Consider the following 25,216-nt stretch of genomic DNA (forward strand, 5'->3'; position numbering starts at 1 on the left):
TTGGGGTCGATACTTCGAAGGATTGTTACTCTGAAGTTTAGAGTAATGAACCTTGCTCTAAATTTGGAATATTGACCCTTCGGAATAACAAACCTTGTTGTAAATTTGGAATAATGACCCTTCGAAGTAATGAACCTTCTTGGTAATGGCCCTTCAGAATAACGAGCCTTTCGGAATAACAATACTTCAGAATAACAAAGCGTAACCATTCCTGGTAATGAATGTGGACTTTGTGTACTAAAGACCCAGCTAAATGTGTTGAGAATTTTATATGCAATATTCAGTAGCATTTCCCAAGATTAAGTAGCCAATCTTTATTTGTGTAAATTGAATAGAGAAAAAAGTGCCTATGTAGCTTGGCTTGTTAGTGTGTGAATGCATACAGTGCTACTTCATGTATAAGGTATGATACTGCATTGCGTAAGATTATTTCAAGTACTAAGTATTCTATACTTTGTATTAATCTTTGTTACCAAGTATTTGTGTGTTTTATGTTTTGCAGGTTGTCTACTGTCAGTAAACCCAGGAATAGCTCGTTGGGTTAGAGGCTTGTTTAGTTTCAACGAGAGAGTGGTTTTATATGGAGATTGGGAGCATGGCTTTTTTTCTTACACAGCTGTAGGGGCTACTAACGTGGGCTCTATCAACCTCAAATTTGATCAGGTATGATGACATTGAAGACAAAGTAGCTTTTTAAAAAACATACATTACATGTCCCTTATTTTAAATTCCTATTTTAAAATTGAATGGTCTTCAAGTAAACATACTCTTAAGGTGGGGGATCTGATTGCAGCACACAATATTTTCTATCTTACATGGAGGGCCATCAGCTATACATTCTTATTCCAAGTTATATATTAATTCAGTGGTTTGGATTCTAGAAGCAAAAATATGAATCCCAGTGACCTTGACTTCTAGGAGAGGGATACACCTAGACTAATTCCAATCAGCCGTCTACACTTCGCATGTACTGTGTATGCTTCGTAGTGACGACTGATTATCTTACAGCCAATATCATGACAGACTTCTGAAAACTATGCAATGCGACTTTGGTTGTGCGCCGTAGCGCGACTGACTAGCGGCGCCCGTGTACCGCGTCGCTGTACCGCGCCGCTGTGACAAGATCGCGCTCTGAACTTCTAAAAACAACAAACTCGGTCAAAAGGTCAATTTGGATACAACTGCGCATGCTCTATGCCACAGGAATCCTGTTGCAAAACCCGTCACTTTTTTTCCACGTAGTTTTCTCAGTCGTCAATCCAGACGGTTGACGACTGAGGGCAGCAGTCTAGGGATACACCACCAAACTGCCATGTTTATACCCTCAAAATGAAACATGTTTCATGTGTACAATTTCACTTGGGTTATGAGAAAAGTATGAGTTCTCATCTGATAACAAAATCTGTATTTTCATGGGGGTAAAGTGGGAGGAATGGGACTTGTCAGTCGTTTCACCCACCTATAAAACACAAAGTGCTTAATTTTGGCAGTGCTGTTGATTGGCTGCTCACACATGCTCTGCTGATAGGTAGCAACAGTTTTGAGTCTCATCCACTTCTACTGCATTATAATTGCTACAGCTGGTACTTTCCCAGGAAGACTTCATTGCATGTACCGGTAATAGTTTTTGAAATGGTAAATCAATTTTGACTTGATTTGCATCAGTTATATAATTTTGTATCACTGATGCAAAATAAAAACATTAAAACTTGATAACAACAAGAAAAACATACACTCACATAAATTAACTCTGGCAATCAATCTTCAAGGAGCCCAATATGGTGGCCAGCTAAACTACGGTTTTGACATCATGATTAAATGTATTGCTATATGGCTTTATCTCATTCCAGGAAGTAGTAACCAACGTCCGTGGTAGATACAAGGAGGGCTCCTATCAAGACAGGTCCTACTCAGTACCAACCTCATCAGCATCATCACATGACTCAACAGATGATGCCCAAAGTGCCTCGTCAGGAATCGGTGTAAACAAAGGAGAATGTATAGGAGAGTTCAACTTGGGCTCAACAATTGTGATGGTGTTTGAAGCACCCAAAGACTTTCAATTCAGTGTAGCTCCTGGGGAGCGTGTCAAATTAGGTGAAAAGATGGGGACTTTATGACTGTTATAATTATAGAATAAATTTTCTTTATGGCTGCTGTAATTATGGTTGGTACCAAAATAGTTTTTCTCTGTTTTCATGGGTTTAAAGTGTATGATGCATATTATCACACACTTTAATATCTGTGATTACTCGCTCTTCGGTCTGCTGGTGCCGATTTACTCATTGACCAGTTATAAGTCAACAGTACACCAGTACCACCCATATTGACAATGATTTGACAGTGCGCACACAAATAGTCATAAGTCACAGAGAAAAAGTACTTTGAAAAATATATTGTCTCTTGAAAAGGGACTGTAAATACAAGTGTACATGTATTTGTCCTAAGATGTCATCAAATGATTTATGCCTCATTTGGACGTACATATTACTGATCAAGTAAATAGAAAGCAGCTGTCTCTAATTTCAGTATTGGCCCAGAGGCCCGCGCCCAGAGGATGATTGACAACGTTGCATAATCCATTGCAAAATCCCATTAAATTCTATTAAGTTATTATTATGTTATTTGAAACAGTCACATTGTAAGTTGCTACTCAGTTGACAGGAAAACAAAAAAGCTCTACTTTTGGAGGATACTTAATTTCAACCTCTCAAACTTCTGCAGTACACAGATGACTTTGGTTTTTTGCTAGTTGCATAGTTTACCAGTGGGAGTTGGGAAGTACTTTATTCATCCTCTGTTATAAGCCCTAGAAACAAAAGACTGTATTGTTACAATGTATAATTATGATACTTGCACCATCCCAGCAAACACAAAAATGTTTTAAAACGTTGCAAGCACGTTATAAACACATTTTGGGTTTGGTTGAAACGTTTTAATAACATTTAAATGTCTGTATTATATATGAAAACATTTTTTGAAACGTTTTATATGAAAAAGCACTACAACACATACATGTTATTTTGTAAACTATTTTCTGGCAAACATTTTTGCATGAACACAGTTAATAATATATTGGAATATTAGAAAGCAAGTTTTCTGAATGTTATTAAAATCATTTATAACCTGACATTTAAATGTTTTGTGTAAAGCATTTTGTGTTTGCTTACAAAGGAAACATATTTTTACAGTATTCATGCTTGTGATATCTGAATGATGATTAGATGTATTATGTTCTAGAGTTGTGAATAGGCCTGTTGTTATGAACTGACGGCCATCTTGCAATTGCATAATCACTCTATGGCTCATATAAATTTGTAAACTGTCTTGAATGCCATTGGGAATTAAAACCAATAAAAACATTTTGATTAAAGGACAAGGAAGAAATGTCCTGATACCAAAAACAAACCATTGATAGGAAAAACAAATTTAAGTGCAATTGAAAATATGTAGTTGCTTGGCAATATTAGTTGTTACAGTAAATTTGTTAGCTATTGTCTTCAGTTATTTTCAGTTTGGTGCAAGAGATGTAAATCGTTCTTTCCAAAAGACAAATTTGAAAAAATGTAACCTGATGAGGGAAAAGAGAGGCATATTAGGGAAACAAGTACACTAAGGCTTTGGTTCAAGTCTTGGGTGGGTATCTGTCAATTATTTAATATTTATACTTTTGTATTAGACTTTTGGTTAAAATGTGGTCTCACATGAACAGTTCGAATCCAAGTGCAACTAAACTTGGGTCATAGCTGCACAAGGTGAACCTCTGGTAGTGTTCACTACCCATTTAATGGGATGAACTATTTATTCCGTTGGTGGTTGTTCCTGTTGTGTGTTGTGAAATATGAATGAACATATGATCAAAAGTATTTATATGCATGACAAGCGAAATGAAGACCATAACTGAAATAACTCATGAGCTGTAGAACAGCAGAATCTTCATTTGAACAATGAAAAAGATGATTAATTGAGTGGAAACTGGCTACTCTTTTGTTTTCGTCTTGATGGAAGTGTCATTTAATATAAACATTAAGACATTGAAATGTGTTTTGGAATAAGGTCTATTTGCTGCTATCCCAAATGGACTATTAGTGAAAAAAAAAAGCCCAGAAGTATCTTTAGGATCGTAAAGCCCAATTCATTTGCTTGTATTAGGTGAGTCTACAGCGAGATCATTATTTTCCATTTCACTACCAAGGGCTGTGTTTATGAGTGTGTGGGAAAACATTACCTTGTAACTTGACAGCAAATTGATTTTAGTCTCAACATGCTTGATATGAATCATTAGTATTCATTACACATATATAGATAGGCCAAAGAAAATGTGCTAATTTGAAAGAAATAGCGTTGTATATAAATATGTAAATGTCAGCTTTTTATATATACATGTTATACATGTATTTACTAAGCGTATGAATTGGACATATATGGGGTTTAGGTGAGACTCTATCAGTCTACATTTGAACTTAACATGAGTCCATATTTGATGCCATTCAGCAGGCCAAGCAAATCAAGAAGCATACAGATCTTGTAAAACAGGCTTGTGAAGACATTGACCAGAATTGCCTTGTGCATCTTCCTTTTTAGCCCAATATAAACTCCAAATTTTGGGCCAAAGTAGAGCAAAACTGCAAACTTTTGCACGCACAGGCTGAGTAAATACCAAAATCCCTGTCCATTTGGACTTTAAAAAAATAGCCGCTGCTTCGGTATCTGTTATGACAGTCTGTCAAAGCTGCACCAATTGTCTGAGATGATTGGACAGGAGATGACTAGGCTTGAACTGTGTTGCTTGCATGTCAAGATTTGATGGCCAGTGCCTATGCATTGCATACCTTTGTTGGCCTGTTTTCGAAAAGGGCTTCTTTTGCTATATTTTATTACATGTATGGCAAGCTAGGGTTGTCAGCATGGTCAGTAGTAGTATTAGTTTGATATGCATACTTTCAGATTAAATGAACTTACAGCAATAATGTGCGATTTGCTCACAGCAACACCCTCACGTTTTCTCGAATATCTTCTTCACAAATGTAATACCCAATTGAGTATTTAAATCCTAATGCTTTGTTTCTTTGGAGTTTTTCTAATAATTATTTGCCAGCCATCGGAATACGAGATGTATTGAATAAAATCATTGATGTACATGTATAAACTATGTGTGCACTATTAAATTACTAAGCGGCTTTAGTTAATATGTCTTCTTTATGTGACCATACACCAATCGGAGGATGTTCAGCAGATTACCCTTGACACTCTGATATACACAGAGGACGATACAGGCGCTTTATTCTGCCGAAATTGAAACGGGACATCTGTGAGGGTGAAAACTAACAATATTTGGTGAAAAAATATACATCTAGTTTCAATAGAAATTGCACATTATTGCCTTAATTCATTCAAAAGTATGGTATATACATCACAAGAGGGAAAAGGTAATTTATTCATGTATTATGTAATGTATAACCTCATGATCCTGCCATATGTATTTATTAAATCATATTAATATTGTCAAAACCTGTAACTGGAGGATGATTTTGGAATACACTAAGTGATATCATAGTTGGCCCCTTCTATTGATAATGGGGTAGGGGTGAAGCCATGTATATGTAACTAGAACTTGGGCGTACCCCTTCACCATCAGAGAGATTAGTCAATGATTTGGCTTGTTAAGTTGTTTCTTTCAAGTTCTCAAATGTCCCCAGGTAAAGATGCTCATCCGTTTAGTCCAACATTATTATTACATAGTAGGTATGTATCAAATACGCATTTTATATTTGGGTTCGTAAAGGGTCAGTCAAAGATCAGTCAATACCCAACATACACTTTTTCCTAGAGTAGACCGGTTATTTTCTTGCACTTTTTGAATATTGTTAATGTAACACTTGACCTCGACAGTGAATGAGCTAGACACTGTGTTTTCGTGTCAAGAAAGCTACATATCTACAATTCTTTCTAGGTATAAATTTATGTGCAAATCCAAACGGGGGGGTATACAATCTCAAGGTAATAATGAAAAAGTACTAAATGTACATGTACTTACTGTACTACTGCACATTTTGTCAATATTTCAGAAAAGAAAATAGTTTAAGAATATATTTGAACAAGTTATCAACCATTTGAAAATGACTACAAAAACATGTATTTGGTCATTGACTGATCGCTGAAAGCCCCTTACAAATTAATGCTATTCCAGTCTTTTTTTATTGGCCCTTTTAGCAATGGATTATTTAGGCACTACTAATTTGATGAATTTATTTATGTTAAGTATAAGGAACAATTGGTATATTTCTCTATCACAGTGGGAATTAAATGACACTATGTAGGTATTATGCCTATAATAGTTGAATACTTAAATATGTGAAGTAATCAAGCTAAATGTGTCGCTGATTAAATTTGAGATGCGTTGCTTAAGAAAATAAGAGTCAACACCATTTGTGTCTTCTTTTTGTGTTTCATAAAAATAGCCCCATCTTAAGAACAGTTCATCCAAATTTGGTGCCGTTTTTAGTGTGTGCAATGAGTTAAAGTCATAATGTACGATCTTATAATATGAAATTGGTTAATTGGCCAAAATAACCAGTGGGGTTTCTTTCACTTTACCTTGTTATTTCAACTTAAAACGGAAAGCAACCCTCCCCGGCAGTTATTACTAATATTATTTCAACATTTTGAATGAAGAATAAAAAAATTAAAATTTGATGGAAATCGTACATTAAGGCTTTAAAGAAACAAAACTTGATTCTGCTTGACTAAATGATTAATTTTACTTCGCTGTGTGCCATATACTTTGAAATTAACACCCACCTACAAACATGGCTGCAATATAATATACCCATCTTATTTACAATACATTACTGGAACATGGAATTTTGTAATATTAAATTCTGGGTCATAAAGCAAACTTCGTTCGACATTTTATTTTGCAACACTTGTCAATTTGGGATGTGATTGAGCAAATGAGTCGTGAAGATTTCACTGTTCGGACAAGTCCGGAAAATAACTAGGAATGCTGAAGCAATAATTTCATAGTAAGAATAATGACCTTTATTATAATATTAATTTATTAATAAATTTGAGAAAATAATTTATTGTTAATGCGAGAAATACTCCAAAAACATTGCACATCCCTATTCGGAAATACACCAAAAATGTTGCACTTCCCCATGCGGAAATACACCAAAAAGTTGCACTTCCCCATGCGGAAATACACCAAAATGTTGCAATTCCCCATGCGGAAATGCAAGCCGGGATGTGCAGTACCGCATGCGGAAATGCGCGACGGAAAATCCTGTGGAAAATGCGCAACACCAGGCCTGCACAACACAGTCTCCATGAAGGGAGCCCTCTTTCATGATCGATATAAATGACAATTGCTTGAAGCAGCCAGGTGCGAAGAATCGCTCATAATTATGCCTAGATTTGTTTAAATATTTTTACATCGTTTTAATTTTGAGTAAAGCTGAAAATCAGGTTTAACATATATCAACTAATGCAAATGAAATACTAGTAGAAGACTATCCTATTGCAATATAATGACAATTGACTTTTTTTTATTCCTAGCAATGAGAGGAACAATTTGAGGTATATTACAGCATGATAGAACAGATAATAAATTAACTTTTGGCCCCATTATGACCTTCGACCCCTCGTGGGAAGTATAGGGGTCATAGAAAAAATGGAACCAATTCTAGTTTTATCCTTTGAGGTGTCAGGATGCCAAAAGACATAGGTTCCACGAATGTAGAAAAAGTAGATGCTAACTCAAAAATATCACAATACCCATGCGCGTATTTTTTTTTTGGGGGGGGCTTTGGGGGCGCCAGCCCCCCGGGGTAAAAGCAGGGGGCGGCCAAAATGAAGGGGCGGCGGAAGAAGGGGCGGCAAAAACAGGGGCGGCAAAAACGAAGGGGCGGCAAAAAGAATTAGCATATACAAAAGGGCGGACAAATTTGATAAAGCATAAACATTTTTGAAAAAATGGTACTATACATCAAAATGTGCTGCTTTTAGGGCGCTCAACCTTTTCGGGCTGTTGAGGGAGGGGCGGCAAAATTGAATTTTCTTCAGCCCCCCGGGGTTGGGGCGGCCACGGTACGCCACTGATACCGCCCTGTACTATCATATGTATAGTGAACAGATATCGCGTGAGATATAGGTTATATCTCACGCGATCTCAAGGGGTCATCATGGTCATCGAATCACCAAATTGGATCATTATAACAATATATATATTAAATAAACAGATTTCGTGTTATTATTCCTAAAACCAATGACCGTGAAACTATAGGAGAATTGAATACGGACAAAGGTTTGCAGTATTTTGGAGGTCAATTTAATAAAATAAAATAAACAACAAGTTAACCATCATGACCAAGATGGTTGAACAGATATGAAGGGGCTGTGCAATAATTATGAGCCCCTGGGAGGGCAAAATTTCCAAACGGCGTGCAAAAAAAAATGCTTGCACCTTCTCCTTCGGTCTGCCAAAAACCGCCCCTAATTTTGGCAACTATTATGCTGAAATGCGCCATAGTGAGGACAATTGGCCTAAAACCGGGTCAAAGGAAGTTGAACATTACAATTTTTGGTCAATTATCCCGGTATTTCAAGCCAGTTGGACAACTTGATATCAGCAAATTAATGGTTCGTTTTATTAAGGAACCGTAAGGCGGATGTCCATCGGTAAAATAAAATGGTCGGAAAGCATGTTCATCGGCAAATTTAAAAACGATGGCCCAAATTAGTAAGAATCGTATCTGTGAGGAAATCATTAATTCTCTCAGTGCCCCAAAATTTGCAATATTGGTATATGGCCAATGCGTACGAAGCGCGCAAAAATGTGCAATAAATTTTACCCTATTTTTGGCGCAAAACATATTTATTGGGCTAACCAACTGAGCTATAGTACTGTTATATTAGCCCGACACCTCTTGCATATTGAGATAGGTAGGCTGGGGACAAGGATCCTGTCAGCAATAAGTGCTATCCCTGCATGCATTGCAGTGGATCTGAAGAGTAAACGTACAAAACTGAAAATAACTAAGACCACTCAGATACTGGGGCATGTGGATAGCTTCTGAAAACTTAATTAAAGCATTGAGCTTCTTTTTTTAAACAAAGCGAGTAATTTAATTAAACTTTGAACGTGAAGTATTTTGTATGTATTTACTGCGGAACAAGCAATTTTGTTGTTTTTACGGCAAGGAATGTTGGGATATATCCCATAGCTGTTATCATTTATGACACAACAGTATGGATCAAGTGAATGGGTATGAATAGGTTGTATGAATGCAACTCCATTTACCTCTTACTTAAAATGAAGTATCAGGTCACTATAAAAGTACTATGGGGTTGAGACACACATTTGCAGGTTTACTTGTTTGTATCTATGTGTATCGATGATTTGCTCAAAACCCATTACACTTTTGTGGATGGGGCTCTTCATGTTTGCATGTTTTAAAAGCGCTCGATAGTAAGCACATATGCTAACTATCGAGTTTTTACGGTATATGGCTAAAGAACAAATTCAAGGAATATGCAAATGTTGTACGGTGTTTTTTTAAAATACCATGGGAAGTTTTGAGTGATGCTAAGCTGACGTCGTCGCTTACGCGCCCTTAAGGGAAGGCCCGGGGGGGGCACTCCAACTTTGGAGGTGACGCGTATGTAGGGCTGTTAAGACCCCTTTTCAGCATCGCTCTCACCCAAAGACCCCATATTTTTTTACGAACACATGCTCTGTCACCCAAAGACCCCCTATTTTTCCATTTGATCTGTCACCCAAAGACCCTTACAAGTTCAATTTGAACAGAAACTTTCATTTATCACTGATTTTGTTACTTATTTTGAAAAAACGATGAAATTTGAAGCCATTTAGACCTAGAAAATCGATTTTCGAGGTTTTTGCGGCGCTGTCAAGTTGGCTCTCACCCAAAGATTCCATTTAAAAAAAAGATCATGTTCTCACCCAATGACCCCATATTTTTTACATTTTGCTCTCACTGAATGCCAAAAATCATGCTCTCACCCAATGACCCCATATTTTTACATTTTGCTCTCACCGAATGCCCCTTAGTGCGAAAGTGCCAGCCCTACACCTATATCCATTTCATATTGAAGTGCCTTCGAAGGAAGGGCAACACTTTGAAGTGATTTTCTAAAGTAGGCCTATATAGATGCTAGGACACCACAGAATTGGTTTTAATTCTGTGTAGGACACCCATCTTTGGCCAACATATATATATAAACAAACGAAATTGTTTCAAACCATTTTCAAGGTCGCGTCATCACCGGTTGCCACGGTAACGGCGGCCATGTTGGATTTTTACGGCAAAGTTTTTCGAACTTTCTCAAAATTTGTTTTCCCTGAAATTTGGCAGGCACAAAGCTAGATATGTAGCCAAAATTTTACATTTCAATCAAAACCACCAGCTTGGTACAAGCTGTATCAAAATGATTGGTAGCCTACCCATCACACACCGACATCGCCTGGCTAATATTTTACTTGGTACAGCAGAGATACTAAAATCAATACCCGGGATCGATACACGTGAATGTGCTATGCACGATTGGATATTCAGACGATAAATCTTTGGATACCGGGGTAGAAACTGATGAATATCTCCTGTAATTTTTTATTCTAAAGAAGCCATATTTTTTTCCTTGCACTTGAATATATGTGTTGAACGGATATGATAGTCGTTAGCTTGCGTCTTGAGAAAGAACCGTGCGTCTTGAACTCAAAAACTGACAAAAATTCTGATTTCCAAGTGCCGAACTATAGCGGCGCAGTGTAGGACACTCGTGGAGGCAGTCTAAAAGCGGATGGCGCATATCATGCTCACTCACACACAGAGAGGTTAGTCACCGGGCTATTGTCAATAGCCTTAGTCGGATGTCCCTCAGCCCATTATGCATCTCAAAACTATTAAACAGGTTTTAACAAAATGGCCATGCGTGGCTGTGGATTCAACCTACCATGGCGATTTCTGCCATGAAGATATAGGGGCGATGACACTGCAATGAAACGTCTAATGAAACGCATGCTTCTTCCAAATTCAACATTAGATCCTCAGTCTTGAAATGACTACAGTTTACAGTTGTATAACCTTTTATTACATAAATCTACAAATTAGGTGGATGTTATGCTGCATTTTGATACACCTTGTATCACAGCAAGTATATACATTTCTCATAGTCAGTTGTTATGTTTGGTTTGAGTTTGTTTTTCTCCCATTTCCACGTAAATACCTGTAAGCCAGGTCACCAAGGTGTCAGTTTGGTCCTATAGTTAATACGTTGCAGATAATGATATGAAACGATAATAATTGATCGTTTAAACGATAAATAAGAAATGGCATTTTGCACTAGCCCAGGAAGGACAATTGAAAGAATTTAGGTTGTACGCCATATAGACTTTAAATAAATACAGAACTGCCATTTATCAAGTCAGATCACGGTCAATGAAGCCCTTTTGGTTGACCATCCGTGAAGAATACCAGATCTTTTCAAAATGGAACCTCTGTGTGCCAGCACAATAGACGGGTCATTGCAAAAAACCAGCAAAAATATTGTGACAGTCACTATCATATCACAGAGTTGACTATAGACGAATACAACGAGCAAAGTCATGGTCAGGATTTGGTCGGCCATCTTTGGGGCCCCGCAACACCAAAAAACCGCTTAAAAATCGATGTTAGATTCTTTTGTGTTGTAAACTGTCATCATTCTTTTGTCTACGTGTAACACGGGTGATAGAATGCAGTTTAAAATACCCTCCAAGGCCGCATTATTTCACATTTTAGGTGAGATTGAGCCGACGGGGACCCAACTTTGGTAGCCATTGAGGTATAGGAATGCGTGAAATTGGATTCGTCTATAATGTTGGCAATTTGCCAACATAACGACCTAACATTGCTGAAATATCTGTCTCAACGGCGTTTGTTGCACACATTATTTATAAAGAAGAGAAATATACTGACCAAATTTTAATACATGTATAACTGTATAAGGTGAAGGGGAAAAAACATAAAATTTGAACTTATTTTTAAGATTTTAAGGCCGGATACTCTATAGTGAGCCAGAAATTTAGCCTCAACTCACAATCACCTGCTCGCACAAAATGAGCATATAGGCCTAGTCGCCAGGGCACTTTAGAAGATGCACAATATTAATCATGACAAAATTCAATAGAAAACAAAAGACATTGTGGGGTCAAAACCGATAAATCGGCAGTACTTGGAAAAACTCGTGTCGCACACATTGAATTATAATTTTCACGAATGCTTTAACTTTCATTGACCATTGTTAATTAAAAACATCGGTCGTTGTTTTGCCACAAGTTTAAAAAATAACGGTTAGTTCATGAAAAAGAAGAAGTGAAATTTAGCAAAACGCGACGAGGTTTATTTGCCCGTAAGAGAGCTCTATTGTTCCGCTATTGTATCCGCTATTGTATCCACTATTGTATTCTATTCATAAAAGCTACTGCAAGAATCGCGGCAATCCCTGATGTTGCTGGTGTCTACCGCCGGCGTTTCGCATTTATTAACATTCAAAATGATCCGATACTCTTACATTTATAGACTTATTACCGCTTTTTATATAATATTCAGAAATTGCAATTATGAAAACTACAAACTTTGAAAGTGAAATATATTTACCATCGAAAATATATCATACTTAAATTCTATAGAATCTATAGATACCCAACCCAAAAGTGCCCCGTTTCTAAATTTTTGAGTGAACACGATAATGCGATTGATTTTCTTACACGTAAAATACGGCCAATTCAGAGAGAAAATCTTGTTTCTCGTATAGGGCCTACTATAGACATTTTCTTTTTGTTGGCTGGCCGCTGAGCTACATCTTTTACTAATTATAGATACGTCAAAACGTGTTCCCATGTTGAAAGTGTACAAGCTATTTCTACTTGCTTTAGAGAGAGCACAATTGAATGAAGACGATTTATTTGTGCCAGGATTTCATTTGATATATCTATTTTTTATTTTAATAATACCCCATACCTAACAAGAACATAAGAAAATATTGTAAAGGCCATAAATATACGCACTCATGCATAGGGAGACAAACATGATAAAGTTAATCTGTTCTTTTCATTCTCGTTCATTAACCTTTGGAACATTTCACATGCATGATGTTTGCATCAATCCTTCTCGGCAATCTAGGGCCATAGGCCTATAGTAATTTAAATCGTGAAACCGTAGAACGATCTGCTGGTTGGCATAGATATTGAATAAAATTGAATCCCATCACATCAATTCAAAGCTACACCCTTTTTTGAAATACTGGTTACCACCGGCTTAAAGTGAATTGACAATAACTTGAAATTTGGAAATTTTGAGATAAATCCATATCATGGGTAATGTGAGGGCGCTCTTTTCATTGTTGACATCCTCAAATCACCAAATAGTGAAAAGTAATTGAACAAAGTGGTGTAACAGTTGTTCAACGATGTTTTAATATAAAATTATACACTGACGTTTCGTACAAAAGTACTTTATTAAAGTGAGCAAAATAGAGAATGTCTGCGAGCGCGGAAAACAAAAATGAGAAACGCGATGTTAAAAGGTGCGTACTAGAAATGGCGCAACACGCAAATTAAAGCAGCGCGAGTGAAAGTGGTCGCAGACAAACTCTAGATATTAAATAAAATGCAAAGAAAGAGGAAGAGAGACTGATGAAAATAAAGGAAGAAAGTAAAGAATGAACAAGAAAGAGAAAAGAGAAAGAAAGAAAGGAGGAAAGAAAGAAAGGAAGGAAAAAGAAATGAGAAGAAAGAAATAAAGAAAGGAAAAAGGAAAGGAAAGGAAAGAGTGAAAGTAGGCCTGTGAAAGAAAGAAAGAAAATAAGAAAGAAAGAAAGAAAGAAAGAAAGAAAGAAAGAGAGAAAGAAATAAGGAAAAAAGAAAATGAGAAAACACAGGAAATTAATACAAAAAACTGCTATAATGGAGAGAATGAAGATCTACCAAATGGGCAGGGCGTGACCAAAAGGAAATTAAAGTTTGAATGCAGAAAATTGGACATTAAGACCGATGCTATCAGGGCCAGCAAGGGTGCTGTAATGGCATATAGTATGTACAGCCTGTCTCAAAAAAAAATTGTGCAAGTAAAAAGCGCCCTCTTTGGCAATTAGGAAATACTATTGTGACCTGATGCTTACATCAACGTCAAGGGTGGAGCCTTAGCTCTCGAATGCAGTTTATTCTGTTCAATTTGCTTGTTTTAATCTCGTGTAGTTAACGAAAGGGTAAAATCACAATTGTGCCACTTTTACTAGGGAAGAGGGCTGTACATGTAAATCAACGATATCAAGTTAATCAAAAGTTACTTCGTGAAATCAAAGGAATACATCGATTATACAACAATACAAAATTGTTTTTACTGTTTTATACAGGTATAATTATTCTCTTTTTCCACTTAAAACAGATCAAAAGATAAATAAATATTTCACATTCTGCTGTAAAATTAAATACATGACTTGTGCGTGTCAATGATGTTGTCATGGTAAATACTGTTCTCTTTGTCACTCAAGACATATTAAAAGCCCAAAGACACACTATTGCACACTCTGTTGTGAAATTAAAATTAGTCAACGAAATATTGCACATAATTGTGCGTAATGCATAATTATACGTTTGAAATTTTACACTAAAGATTTAAAATCCGTTGATGGTTTTCATCAAATCATAAGCACATTTCCTGAATCCGACATTGCTTGAAATCATCAGTTTAGTCCATTTTACAGTTTTTAACATTATTGTTCGTGTACATGGTCACTCAGAGCCCCCTTCCGTGAATGCCACCTGTAGCAACGCATCTTGCTACCCTCGTCTTCAATACATTTATACTGTACAGTTGTTACATAATCATTTTTATATACCTCATCTAAAGATTCCCGTCATCTGATTGGTTAAAAGAGCGGGCATAGTTTTGACTATGCCCGCTAAAGTAACTATTCCCCGGGCATAGTTCTGCGTGTGCTTTGTTCCTAGCGTAAAATGCTATTACGCACGCGTTAATGTTTTCGCGCGCTATAATTACGCGGAAATCGCAGATTGTAATCGGTGCCGTTCGCATTGAAACTTTTTATTTCTCTTCCCAAAACCGATGCTTTTAACCAAACAGATGACAAGAATCTTAAGATTCAGTATATAAAACAAATATTGACTGCTTAATATTCGGGACACAGTTTTAAAATTATAGGCCCTCGGTGATGTCAAAACCATGACTATGCCCTCAGCTTCGCTTCGGGCATAGTCATGGTTTTGACATCACCTTGGGCCTATAATTTTAACTGTGCCCCTCATAGCAGTCAATATTTGTATACTAATTAATGAATGTTCTTTTATTAACTGTACTGTACAGGTATTTGGATAATATAACATTCTAGTCAATTTTCTAAAAAGTGGCACAAAAGGGTTTTCATACATTTGTGTTCAGTGAAGCAAATCTCTGGATTGCCGAAACCAAAATGATTGAAACAAACGGTATTTAAAAGCTAGGACTGCTCCCGTGACGTTGATGTAAGCATCATGTCACACCAATATTTTCTAATTGCCACAGATGGCGGTTTCCACTTGCACAATTTTTTTTTGAGACAGGCTGTATATGAATGGATGAAATAAATTGATTGATTGATTGTATGTTGTTCCTTCAACCAACGCTAGTGATCTGAACCTGAGGTTTGGAGAAGGCCAGTGACTTTAAGATCAGACGGAATATGGGGAATCTCGTTGTAGTGGCGCGTGATGGGAGTGTCACGGTTGTTTTTGCTCACTTTGATAAAGTACTTTTGTACGAAACGTCAGTGTATAATTTTTATATTAAAATATTGTTGAACAACACCATTTTGTTCAATTACTTTTCACTTTTTACCATGCGATGTTACGTGGGACTCTTAACTTTTTTCTGCACCAAATAATGAGATATATATATTTTCTATAAGACATTAGATCTGTTTAATAATTTATTTTATTCAAAAAGAAAAACGTCAAGTGTTCAAACTTTAAAGCTCTTTTTCTCGAAACAGCGATTTTAATTTCAAGTTAGATCATTTTACCAAATCAGGGCCAAATTAGGCTGTTTAGCTTAATCATGTGAAGTGACCTCTTGAAATGATATCACACTGATCAGACTGATCTTTATGTTATTACAGTGAGGCCCACATACAAAGTTCAACACAAAGTGAACGATGTTATAGCTTGAGGGCTAACAAACCAACACCGCCAAATTCGACTGACGTGTGTACAACGTGGGAAGCTATGAGGAAATTGAACACTCGTTGTCTGATCATGCATGTGTTTATGGTTCGGATAACGGTTACTTAGCAGCTCTCGTTCTGCTTGGGTTTATTGAATACACTCTACATGTATATATGAGTCATCAATGTGTCGTTTCCAGTCCCTCGCTGAACTATTGGGTTCAGCTATTAAATTTTTAAATAATTCTTACCCCATGCAGCTGATTGGGGTGGTTACGGGTCGTCAAAACCACTAACCGCGAAATGAGGATATCGAACTAGGTTGCCTCGCAGGGCTAAAAAGAACCACAAACCGCGAAATATGGATATCCAACTAATTTGCCCCGCAGGGCTACAAGAACTGCTAACCGCGAAATATGGATATCTAACTAGTTTGCCCCTCGAAGCTTAAAAAAACCACTCATCGCGAAATATGGATATCCAACTAGATAGCCCCGCAGGGCTACAAAGAACCATTAACCGCGAAATATGGATATCCAACTAGTTCGCCCTCGCATGGCTACAAAGAACCACTTACTGCGCAATATTTTTTTACCTCAAAAAAAGAATTAATATCTACCAAAAAACGTTTCAAAACGTAAAAAGGGGCCAAAGTTTAAAAAATCTTTCCTGTGTGGCTTTTCACCCTTTTTTAAACTTGGTCCCATTTATGAAAGTTTCTAAAGACCCATATGAAGTCATCTTTAGGCTACTTGTTGTCAGTGTTCATTGTAGAGTAAATGAATTAATGTTCGTGCGTGATTGAAGTTTTTCCGTAAAGACGTTATAATGTATTTTGAATTAAGCAAAAGTAGCAAATACTCACTTTGTTAAATTCTTCATCGTCTTGTGCGATTCTGCGCCTCATGTACAAATGTAGGGCCTATATCCCAGCAAACACAAAACGTTTTCGGCATCATTCGCAAAAGGTTATAAAAGGTTGTCAGAAAACGTTTAAATGTCGGGTTATATAAAGGGTATATTAAGGGTATAAAACGTTTTCATAAAATTAAAAATCATTTTTTGATAATCTACTGCTCAGCAAACAAAAATGTTTTAGAGAAAACGTTTAAATGTCGGGTTATATAAAGGGTATAAAACGTTTTAATAACATTCCAAAAACATTTTTGAAAACTTGATACAAAACATTCTAAACAGAATGTTATTTTGGGAGTTGAAAACATATTTTGCGAAAAATGTTTGCCCAAAATATTTGCAATAACGTTTTAGAAACGTTTTCACGACCTTTATATAACCCGACATTTAAATGTTATTAAAACGTTTTGAAAAAAACATTTGAAGAACATTTCTGTGTTTGCTGAGTGCAAATATTTTAACATAATGTTATTTAAATGTTGACAAAATATTTGGCAAAAAATGTTTGCAAAAAACATTTTTTGATAATCTACTACAAAAATGTTTTACAGAAAACGTTTAATGTCGGGTTATATAAAGGGTATAAAAACGTTTTAATAACATTCCAAAAACATTCTTGAAAACTTGATACAAAACATTCTAAACAGAATGTTATTTTGGGGTTGAAACAATATTTTGCGAAAAATGTTTGCCCAAAATATTTTCAATAACGTTTAAAAACGTTTTCATGACCTTTATATAACCCGACATTTAAATGTTATTAAAAGGTTTTGAAAAAAACATTTTAAAAACATTTCTGTGTTTGCTGGGTTCAAATATTTTAACATAATGTTATTTAAGTATTGACACAATATTTGGCAAAAAATGTTTGCCAAAATAGTTTACAATAATATTTTTGAAAACATTTTAAAAATATTGTTGTAGATTGTTTTCATACAAAACGTTTTAAAACGTTTTCATGACCTTTATATAACCCGACATTTTAATGTTATTGAAACGTTTTTATGTAAACCAAAAGCCAAAATATAACTTATTAAAAACGTTTTTAAAACGTTTTTGTGTTTGCTGGGATGCAAGTTGACAGACAGTCAATTTGCTAAGTCATATATAATACTCTACTACTCTCTATGAACACGCAATATAATAAAACATAAACCTTCAAATGATTTTGATAATACATAGCCTATGCTTTTGAACAGTCTTAAACCTAATTGTAGAAATTAGGACTCGTTCTTCATGTTATTACTACATGTACTTTACTGAATGGGACCAAGTTTAAAAAAGGGTGAAAAGCCACACAGGAAAGATTTTTTAAACTTTGACCCCTTTTTACGTTTTCAAACGTTTTTGGTAGATTTCTTTTGTATAATCAAACACAAATAGACTACACTCAGAAAAATTGTAATGTTTTTTAATCTTGCATTAATTCCTTTTATAACACACGGCAGGTTGTTTGAGGGATTTATGGTCAAAACACCGAGTCGCAGGTGAAATATTTTTGATATTTAATGCTGCTCATTCTTAACCAGACGTGCATTCAGTTGGAACATAGCTCGTATGTGAAGTAACAATCTATACTGATACAAAGCAGCGAAAATTTAAATGCCATGGCCTACTTTGAGTTTTTAAAAATACCATCGAAATATGTCGAAAGGTTTCGTGAAACCTACGTTACCCCGATATTTTAACACATACCTTAGTCGTTGCAAACACTGAAATTGAACCAAAGTGTCCTTAAATATCAGTACGGTTTATCATGCAAATTAGATGATAGTACTTAATGTTTTCAGGTCTACATGATTTATGTATTTGAGACCAAAATCCTAGGAAATTCGAAGGTTCAGACCATATGGTTAAGAAATGTAACATACGTTACCATAAAGTGAAGAATTAAAACATAAAGTGACTATAAACTGTTGAGTACACTATATTAATTTTATATTTTATATTTTATATTAACTTTATTAATATTATTTCGTAAACGCATTTCCAACATACTTGTCGGGTATTTTGAAGTTAAAATGTAACCTACGTGACAGAATCATACGTTACCATTAATTTTAACATCCTATTAAAATTTACTAAAACCGCGCCCGATTACCCGTGTATTGATTTCTTATAACGCCACCATGCATTATAAAGGAGCATTACAGAAAATAGACTAAATGAAAAGTATACTAATTGTAACGTAAGTTTCATTTCAATTCTCAATTCTTTTTCAACTCTTCTTTGAGCCAATCAAATCCCTTTTAGCAAAAATTTCTTTTTGAACTAAAAGGCGACCTTAAATTGTTTTATGCCTCAACAATTATCATTGTCATCATCAGTACTCCTTTCAATCTAATGGTAACGTATGTTTCTTGACTTACTTTCTTTGAAGTTTGTTTGAATTTTACATATTAATAAAAGCATCAAGAATTGACAAACGAATGTATCTTACAATATGACAGCAAGAATGGTCTTACATTTAATTGTTTTTTGGGCGGGTGCGGCCTGCCGCACCCGCCCTATATTAGTCTGACTATTGACCTACTTTTTGACACATGCAGTGTTGAGAAAATATCTGTGCTGGTTATATACCCAAACACCCACAGATGTGATAGTTTAAGGCGAATTTTGTAATTATTACTTGATTTTGATATTTAAATAATACGATAAAGTCGTCATAGGCAGTAATGTGTTTGTATTAAAAGAAATAACAAAAATAATTATTTAAGTAATAGAAATACTATTTGGAAATTGCAGCACGATTTGCAGATGTTTTTATTTGATCAGTACCAGTTCACCAGTTTTGCTAGTTTTCCTAATCTTTGGGCTAAATTAATAATAATAATTTTATTAGAATAACGCTTTTATAACAGCGGCACACATCTACCCGACGGTGCGTTCTTACATTAATATACAAGGAAACAAACAAATTTAAACAACATCAAAATGAACCCAGAATAAAATCAAATCACTCGGCTGTTTCATTAACGACGCCCTCTCTCCACTCAATGCAAAGATTCCATCGAATTGAGGACGCAAGAGGGCATAGAGCAATGGGGTGGAATTGGTGGAAAACATGCTCGCGGGTCATTGGAATTCAAAGATAAAGGCGTGTTATTGAACGACCAAGTGATTATTTAAATGAGAACAAAAGTGTATCTACTCTACTTGAGGCATACACTACGATAAGACCAAGCTCGTTTAAGGAATGATTTACAAGTTAAATCAAAAATATTTAGCATACAATCAACATCGATACTATTAACATCAAACAAAAGTTCACTTGAAGTCCCAAGCATGAGACATGTTTTTACATTTAGATCACTGCATATAAAAAATTGCCATATAAAATCTAAGCTATTTACATTAAGTTGATACTCAAGATTATAGTATTCGGCAGTTCTGATATTTTGAAGTGCTTTACATACAAACATGAAATGTCTTATATCTTCAGTTCCATTATTACATAAAGGACAAGTACTGTCCGCTCCATTGTTCCATAAACGAGTTCTACCGTTGAGCGGTAACGTATTTGAACGTGCTTTGAACTTAAGAGATGCAGCATAAAAGTCAAAGTTACATAAAAGATATTCTTCGAGACTAGGCGTGGATTTAATCAATTTGTAATCAATCAAAATAATAGCATCGTGAAGGTCATATATATCATTTTATACTGACAGCTTCGGTATGTACTTTACAGCTTGTATGTGCATTGTGTTCAGTGTGTACATAGGCTATTTACTTTTCAAATCTTGTGACAAATTGTGCTTGCTTGTATAAGGTATTATAGACAAATTATTAGAATGCATGTGCACCAGTAGAAATGGCCCAGGTTGAATAAAATAAATAAACATATGAATGAATATTTTATTCTCTGGATTATTTTGTTGGGACAAAATAATGATATAGTTTGACGCTTTGAAATACAGTTATGTTAATCATAATAAAGTTACAAAGTTAAAAAAAAATATCGAAATATTGTACAATCAAACTTTTCCCCATAAGTTGTATCAAAACAACATATTGAGGAAATTGATATGACAGATTTTTAAACTTTGATATGGAAAGACACCCCAGCCCTGTTGTCTCACCAGAGAAGATGAGCAGAAGTCTTTCTATCTGATGATAAAAAAAAACAAATTATTAGAATGCATGTGCACCAGTAGAAATGGCCCAGGTTGAATAAAATAAATAAACATATGAATGAATATTTTATTCTCTGGATTATTTTTGTTGGGACAAAATAATGATATAGTTTGACGCTTTGAAATACAGTTATGTTAATCATAATAAAGTTACAAAGTTAAAAAAAAATATCGAAATATTGTACAATCAAACTTTTCCCCATAAGTTGTATCAAAACAACATATTGAGGAAATTGATATGACAGATTTTTAAACTTTGATATGGAAAGACACCCCAGCCCTGTTGTCTCACCAGAGAAGATGAGCAGAAGTCTTTCTATCTGATGATAAAAAAAACCTCTAGGTATGATTATGAAAATGTTTTAAATAACTATTATCTACAAAAGTTTTATAACAATGTTTTATATGAAATATTAACATAAAACGTCTTCTGTTATGATGTGAAGGGTTAATATAAAACATGGAAAATCTGTTCCAACTGACCAGCAGGGAACCAAAGGATAACAATGGATAAGATTAAAATCAGGGAAAATATGACACAACCTCCAATTGGGGAATAACAAACGTATAAAGTTAAAAACACTTTTAACTTTGTTTATACGTTTTGTGTTATTCCCCCATTGGAAATCGATGTTGTGTCATATTTTCCCTGTTTTTAATTGTGAAGAGTTACTCATTCTTTCATTTCTCTTGACAATTTTTCATTTGCCCACCCTATTCCTTTTAAAGGAATTTTTATTAAACAGTAACATGTTTAATCATAACGTAAGTTATCCATAGAAAACACATGGGCATTATTGAAATTGATGTAAAAATAAAAGTTCACAAGATTTGATCGTCATATTTTCCAGAATTAAACTTAGAAGGGCTGTTTTTGATTTATAAATAAAATGGAGTAGCTTAGAGATACTTTAGCGGCCGATTTTTCAATTCCAAGTTCTGCCGATTTATCGGTTTTGACCCTGCAATCAATAAATGGTGGAAATATTGATTTTTGAAGACCAAAGCAAGGAGCCAACTTCATGGTCATTTTGTGAGAGCTGGTCATAGTGAGTTACGGCTTTCTGGTTCTGAACCACTGATATATAGAGATCAGTGTTCTGAACCCTCGAAATGATATGTGTTAAAGTGTTGGTATATATTTTGTATCCGGCCTAGGATGTCTCCGGCAATCACAACATTATGCCTTATATGATAGAAAATTAATTTTTCGTGGTGTTATTTGAAATAAACTCATATTGACCATAAAAACGAATTAATAGAGCCGTCTCTCAATACGTGATATTCAAAATTACCGGGCGCCGAAATTGTCCAGTGCAATGACGTTCCAGTGGCACAATGAACATGAAGGCTGACAACAATTGAGCACAAAACCAGCTCCACTGCTCACTGGGTTGCAGTCCCATAGCTGGTGAATTGGGAGATCTCTCTTTCCACAGGGTGAGTCTTTCCGCTTCCTTGGAGACTGTCCCAAGAGGATGAACTTTGTTTTGGCAGCTTCCTCTGGACCTAAGGCGTTTGAGTGCAGCAGTCTGGTTGAACATGGGGTGCTTCATATCAGTAATCTGACGCTCACGCTCTTGCATGCTGGTCACTTGTCGACGTACATCTGGAGGGACTATAGCAGCTATAAGGTGTAGAGACTCTCCGTTGGTGTTGATCGGAGGCATCCAGTGATAAGTCGACAGCATGAGTTGAGTGCTGGGTCCACCTTCTTGGCATGAGTTGATCTTCCCCACACTGGGCAGGCATATTCAGCACTAGAGTAGCATAAGGCCGAGGCTGTTGATCTGAGAGTGTCTGGTCGAGCTCCCCATCTGGATCCAGTGAGCTTGTTTAAAATGTTGTTTCGTGAACAAACTTTGCTCTTTGTCTTCTCAATGTGGGTCTTGTATGAGAGTGTATGGTCGAGAGTGACTCCCAGATATACGGGTGTTTCACAGTGCTCTAGTGTGGTTCCAGACCAGGTCACCTTCAGTTGACGTTTAGCTTCACAGTTGCGGAGGTGGAAAGCACACACCTGTGTCTTGGATGGGTTGGCACGGAGGTAGTTTTCCTCATTGTATGGCGTGAGCTCATCCAGGGGTTTGGAGAGTCTCTGTTCCACAAAAGTGAAGTCGGTGTGTTGTGCACTGATGCCAAGATCGTCTGCATATATGAAGCGTTGGGTGTCTCACTTCTCAGTTGATCATTGGTGTATTATATTGAACAGGAGAGGTGCGAGAACACTGCTTGGGGTAGTCTGTTCCCGAGTCTTCGCCACCGGCGCTTCTTGTCTCCAAGCTGAACATTTAACAAAGAACATCCTGTTGTCAAGCATGCATTCGATGAGCTCCGTCAGGTAGATATCTTTGGTTAGCTCCAGGATTTTGCTGAGGAGGCATCTATGATTGACGGTATCGTAAGCTGCTGACAGGTCGACGAAAACAACGCCGGTTACCAATCCTTCCTCAAATCCATCCTCGATGTGCTGGGTAAGGTTGAGAACTTGGCTTATTGTTGACTTGCCAGGACGGAAACCTGCTTGCTCTGGAATGAGTTGCTCGTTTATCACAGGTACCAGTCTGTTGAGCAGGAGGCGTTCGAATAGCTTGTAGGTATGGCTGAGAAGTGATATTGGTCGATAACACTTTGGGATGGATGGATCTTTCCCTGGCTTCAGCAGACCGATGATATGAGACTTCTTCCAGATCTTAGGGAGTCTGTGGCTGCGACGACAGGTGTTGTAGAGCTGTAAGAGCCATTTCTTTACCTCTGGACCAAAGTTCTTCAGCTGCTCAGTTGCGATGTTGTCAAGGCTAATTGCTTTCCCTGGTTGGAGCTTGGCGATTCCTGCTTCCATCTTCTGCATAGTAAAGGGCTTGGTGTAGCCGGGGTCTCCGCTGTATTTCTTGCGGTCTAATTTGGTCTACTTATGTTTCTTGCCACTTCTTCCATTCAGGAGCAGTTGGTGGGCAACCTGGTTGGGTGTGACTTTGGGCTGCTGTGGGGCTCTTGTATATAGGGTCACCTTGAAGTTTGCGGATGGTGGACCATGCTTTCTTGTTGTTACGGGTCATGTCTGTTGACTCTATGAGGGTATGCCAGGTCTTACTACGCTCATGGGATGGATTCCATAACTGTCTCACCTTTGCTGTTGTTTCCTACTTTCCTCGGCGAAGGGGTCAGCTTCAAACATGGTTACATACTCGTGGTATTCTTCTGCACATTCCTTGGAAAGGCCTGGTATGTATTCCACCCTGCAGCCTCTTGGTATATTTTTATTTATAACATTTGGCACAAGGCCAGGCAGATCCAATATTGATTACACAATAAATTGAAGGATTGCCCTTACATTAAAATCAAAACATTACTAGAAAATACATATAATCAATACAGAATAAAATAAAACAAAAAATAAAATATGAGAACTGGTTAGAGGAGGTGGAACTGAATGGCCAATTTGAAGGCCTGGAGGGAAGAAGCATTGACAATAGCCTCAGGGAGATAATTCCAGATGGAGGAGGCAAACGGATAAAATGATCTCTGGGACAATGAAAGCCGGCGGAAAGGAACTTGAACAGCGCGGGAATTGAGGTTTTGTAGAGCGGGTCTGGGATGAGGCTGGAAAGGGTTGGGAGAAGAACAAAGATTGGTAAAGATTTTAAATAAGTGACACAGAGAAGCAACATCACGACGCTTACTAAGAAGAGGCAGGTCGGAATCCAAGAGAAGGTACTCATGGGAGAGGTTCCAAGACTGAAGAATGACACGACAGGCGAATCTTTGAGTAGACCGTCAAGACGGTTGGTAAGGGTTATGTTCAGAGGATGCCAAGTAGAACAACCATACTCCAGAATCGGGCGAACCAAGGCCAAGTACAAAGAACGACGGATGCTGAAGGGGGCTGATTGGAAAGATCTATGAATGAAGCCGATGATTTTGCGAGCTTTTTTGCATATGTGATC

General features: G+C 36.5%; 1 protein-coding gene across 2 annotated transcripts in view; it reads left to right on the top strand.

Moving 5' to 3' along the window:
- Positions 1-2,695, top strand: part of LOC140155928 (phosphatidylserine decarboxylase proenzyme, mitochondrial-like) — a 30,155-nt gene extending 27,460 nt beyond the window's left edge. For both annotated transcript variants that reach the window (XM_072178948.1, XM_072178947.1), the window contains 2 exons: positions 503-663; positions 1,851-2,695. In XM_072178948.1, the coding sequence (XP_072035049.1) occupies positions 503-663; positions 1,851-2,120 (431 nt within the window). In that variant the 3' untranslated portion in view covers positions 2,121-2,695. The remainder of the gene's footprint in view (positions 1-502; positions 664-1,850) is intronic.
- The last annotated feature ends 22,521 nt before the right edge of the window (positions 2,696-25,216 follow it).

This window comes from Amphiura filiformis, chromosome 6, assembly GCF_039555335.1.
Source record: "Amphiura filiformis chromosome 6, Afil_fr2py, whole genome shotgun sequence".
Classification (NCBI taxonomy): Eukaryota; Metazoa; Echinodermata; class Ophiuroidea; order Amphilepidida; family Amphiuridae; genus Amphiura; species Amphiura filiformis.